This window comes from Papaver somniferum, chromosome 7, assembly GCF_003573695.1.
Source record: "Papaver somniferum cultivar HN1 chromosome 7, ASM357369v1, whole genome shotgun sequence".
In the NCBI taxonomy this organism is placed as follows: Eukaryota; Viridiplantae; Streptophyta; class Magnoliopsida; order Ranunculales; family Papaveraceae; genus Papaver; species Papaver somniferum.
The window spans coordinates 126,367,336-126,371,491 of record NC_039364.1 but is presented as its reverse complement, the minus strand read 5'-3'; the positions used below and the strand labels follow the sequence as shown (position 1 = coordinate 126,371,491).

Sequence of the window (4,156 nt, the reverse complement as noted above, 5' to 3'; positions counted from 1 at the left end):
CACTTCTGGTGTCATATTTTCTAAATCTGCTTCTCTATGTCTTGAAGACAATAGGGAACGCACTGTAGATGGCATACGAAGAATGCTGTAATCTCTTTCAGATGGTAAAGAATCTGTTACCAAAGGATGAGAACAAATATAATCTCTAAATTTCAGTAATGAAACTAAGCAATGGCCAGATGGACCCACTCACAGTTGGCATCACGCAGTGTTGTAAATTTGTAATGCAGCAGGTGCCAGTGGTGTTAGTTCAATAGAATCTTAGAAAGCAGCCGAATGACTTATTTGCTGGCAGAAAGGTGCGTAGGTCTCTTTCAAACTGTCTTGAAACATATTCATTTAATAAATACTGGAGAAGAGCCAAAAAATCACTTAATCACTTGGACATTCTGTACCCTAGTTAGTAAGTTCGCGAATGATTCACGAATTTTTCCGTATCACGAATTTTACCGTCTTATTCGTGTACGTTTGCAACTCCGAACCCAAGTCGCGTATTATGTGGCATTCCCGGATTATTCGCGAACCGTTCACGAATTTTACGTATCCCGAATGATACGTCCGCTTAATTCGCCATAAATTCTTTAGCTTTTACTTTTCAAAGACTCCACTTTTTGGGCTTTACTGCCTCCCGAACATACACGACCGAATATTAAAAGTGTTGTAATTTTTATGAAACAAAAACGACTGAAGAGATTTGAAGGTGAAGGTGAGAGAGATCTCAAACTCACTAACCAAGCATCTAAACCACCATACGACGTCCTCTTGGATAACTAATGTTGTATATATTATTAATATCATCATATTAAGTTTATTTTTTCTTTAAATAACTCACACATATGCATAAAAATTGGTCTATGACCTTATAAATACAAATTATTTGTTATATATAGATACCGAATTTTCAGAGCCGAACTCACATTTATAAATCGAATTATACACGTACGTATACCGTTCCGAATTACTGACGAATCACGTCCCGTTGACCGAATTTTGGACCGAATCTGGATTTTACAAAACCGTATAATACTCGTACGTTTGACGTTCCGTACGTTTGCCGAATCCCGAATTGCTAACTAGGTTCTGTACAGCACATAAAGTTATAAACAGCCGGTGTCTAATATGATTTGTGGGCGAACCTTGGGCGCCATGTTGGATTGATATCAACCTTTGGTTGCCACATGAAATCATTCCACGTTCTGTGTAGAGCCGGGTAAACAGCGACTGTCCTGTATCTCCATTTTTTTTTTAATCAAACCGCATAAGCGAATCATGTGCAAGTCATGCCGTCGATGTCCGGACTATCTCCTCCGTGGTATTTCTCGGTACCTCTCTAGACAAGGAACTTTTCCTGTTTCACCTCTCTAGACAAGGAACATATAAACTTGTTAATTTTGTTCCTTTCTTTTTCACAAATTCCACGTCAGAACTTCCTGTGCCCACTTAGGAATTTTATGTCTAGGACTCTAGGCTGCTTGCAAATAAAGACCATTCTGGAATTCTTTTTTGTCTAGGCGCTCCCAGAAGGCTATTATTGGGGCGTCATATTTCTTTAGAGGGTCGTCACCTAATAAGACAAAAACGGATCACCTATAAGTAATATCAAAAACCCCTTATCTCAAATAATTTTGTAATGACCAAACAACTCTTGTTTAGTTAATTTTAATTTAGTTTAATTATTATCTAATCTAATTAGATTAAGAAGATGAATTTTGTTATATACTTGTGAATTCTGAGACAAAGTTTTTGTGGGAAGAAAAACTAGAAAAAAGAAAACTTTTGGAGATTTTTTTCAAAACCTAGATTTTTTGATTCACTCAACCAAAATGGATGAAACAAGTTGCCAATTCGAGGTGGGTGAGTCTTTGTATGATAGAGAGAACAAGTTTTACATTCCTCGTGTTGGAGACCAAGAGATTGATGATTTGTTAGATGGTAGAGAGGGTTTAACACAAAGTGATGATGAATCTCCACCAATTGAAGAAATAAATCAACAAAGTGAAGAACCAATGGTTGAAAATCAACAGGTACACCTCTAAACTATCTCTCATGGGTTCAATTTCGCTCAAAACTAGTTAAGTACGATAAAAAGTTTGATATTTTTAGACTTTCATGAAAAATTACGGTTGGGTTGGGCTTCGTTCCAACCGTAATTCAGTCTAACGTCTGGGTTTGGAAGAGGGTTGTGCTTCGTTGCCAACCGTAAGTTTTGTTTACGCCTAACTTTAGAAGAATTCCAAACGTAGCTGGTTTCCAATAGGACAAACCTTGAGAATTACGTCTAGGTTAGATTCATCCACAACCCAGACGTAAATAGTTTTTGCATGGGTATTTATTACCTTTTTTACGTCTAGGTTAGGGTTTTGGATTTCCAAACGTAAGTGGAAACGTCTAGGTTGGATTTTCTTCGTTCCCAACCGTAACTGAAAACGTCTAGGTTAGAGGTTGAATTTTTCAACCGTAACCTTCCTATGCCTAAAACGTCTGGGTCCGTGTACCTTACAACCTGGACGTAATGTTGGTTTTCCTTCTTTTTTTGACTAATGTTGTGATATTTTGGTTCATAGATCGTGCTTCCACCTAGCCCAATGCCTTCTCAACCTAATGCAAACGAAATTCTAACTGAAGATTCATCCCATCACTATTTGAATGACTTGGTAAGTGTTTTTTTCTTTTTTGAAACTAATGGAAAGATATTTGCTCATTCACTGTGTTTTTGTTTTTTTTACTAACTTTGAGTTTTTGGAACATCTAGACATGGAAATATAAAAAAGATGCAAAGAAATGGGCTATAGAACGTGGCAAGTTAATTATGTGTGTTATAGTTTGTAATGGATCAACCAATGATCGCCACTTTCAAATGGTTTGCGAGTGTAGTGGAACTAGCAAAAGTCATGTGAAAAAGGGTGCCGAATCTAAAGAAAAGACGAAGAGGAAGAATACTACTTTCACCAAGAAGACTAATTTCCCGTTCAAGCTTCAATTCAAGCACAACAAGAAAAATGAAAATGATTTTTGGTATTTGGAGAAAGTTGTATGCGATCATCATAACCACCTAATACCGAAGACCTTGCTAAGCCATCCTTATGCGGCGCGGCTTAATGATGAAGAAAAAATGATTGTAAGTTCCATGACCGAAAACCGTATGAAACCCATTGATATACTTAGTCATATAAAGATCCTAAACCCATCGAATGTTTCTACTTTGGCAACCATCTATAACGCCAAAACAAAATTGAAAGATGAGCAATGGGAAAATAGGAATCAAATGCAACAATTAAGGCATTTGGGAGAGAAGTATAATTACTCGGTTTTTCATAACGAAGATGATGATCGCCAAATAAAGAATCTCATATTGGATCATCCCGAGTTTATACGGTTGGCTCGGTGCTCCAATCAAGTACTTTTAATGGATTGCACGTACAAGACCAACAAGTATGAGATGTCGGTATTGAACATTGTTGGACAAACTTCCACCAACTCTCCATTTAGTGTCGCGTTTTTCTTCTTGGAAAATGAGCTTGAAGAGAGTTATGTGTGGGCACTAGAACAAGTGAAGTTATTCTACGTGGAAGGATATACTCCAAAAGTCATTGTCACCGACAAGGAACAAGCATTATTGAACGCAATAGCGAGGGTTTTCCCGGATGCTCATCACCTTCTTTGCACATTCCACCTATGGAATAAAATTGAAACTAAATGTAATACCATAATTCGTCCAACAAAGAAAAGTGAAATGGCGAGAATAAAGACACTACCGGTAGATCAACAAGAACAAGCCAAAGAAAAATTCAAGAAGGATGACAAGTTGGCGGAACTAAGATGGGCTAGTTTCCAAGATGATTGGGATGCCATGGCAGACTCTCTCACCGTGGAAGATTATGAAGAAAGATCATGTATGTTATTGGATAGTTTGAGAATCCAAGTATGGTGAAGTATTTGGTGGACAATTGGTTGGATTCGCACAAAGAGAAGTTTGTATCCGCATTCACGAACCAGTATAGACACTTCAACAACCAAGCTACAAGTACGGTGGAATCGTCTCACAACCGGTTGAAGAAGAAGCTTCATAGTGGTGATGGTGGATTTTTTACGGTATTCCAAGCAATGCACAACTATTTCCTCCGTGATCTCGATAGAGTTATGGAGCATTTTGAAA

The 4,156-nt window shown here is 37.7% G+C and overlaps 1 protein-coding gene across 1 annotated transcript; it reads left to right on the top strand.

Annotated features, from left to right (window-relative positions):
• Positions 1–3,265: 3,265 nt before the first annotated feature.
• LOC113295189 (protein FAR1-RELATED SEQUENCE 5-like) lies at positions 3,266–3,931 on the top strand. The gene has a single exon (XM_026543541.1). It carries the CDS (start codon positions 3,266–3,268, stop codon positions 3,929–3,931), a length of 666 nt encoding a protein of 221 aa, XP_026399326.1.
• Positions 3,932–4,156: the final 225 nt, after the last annotated feature.

What these genes read in the sequence shown, in the direction of transcription:
- LOC113295189 (XM_026543541.1), top strand. Translation starts at nt 3,266, where the DNA reads ATGCAACAATTAAGGCATTTGGGAGAGAAGTATAATTACTCGGTTTTT.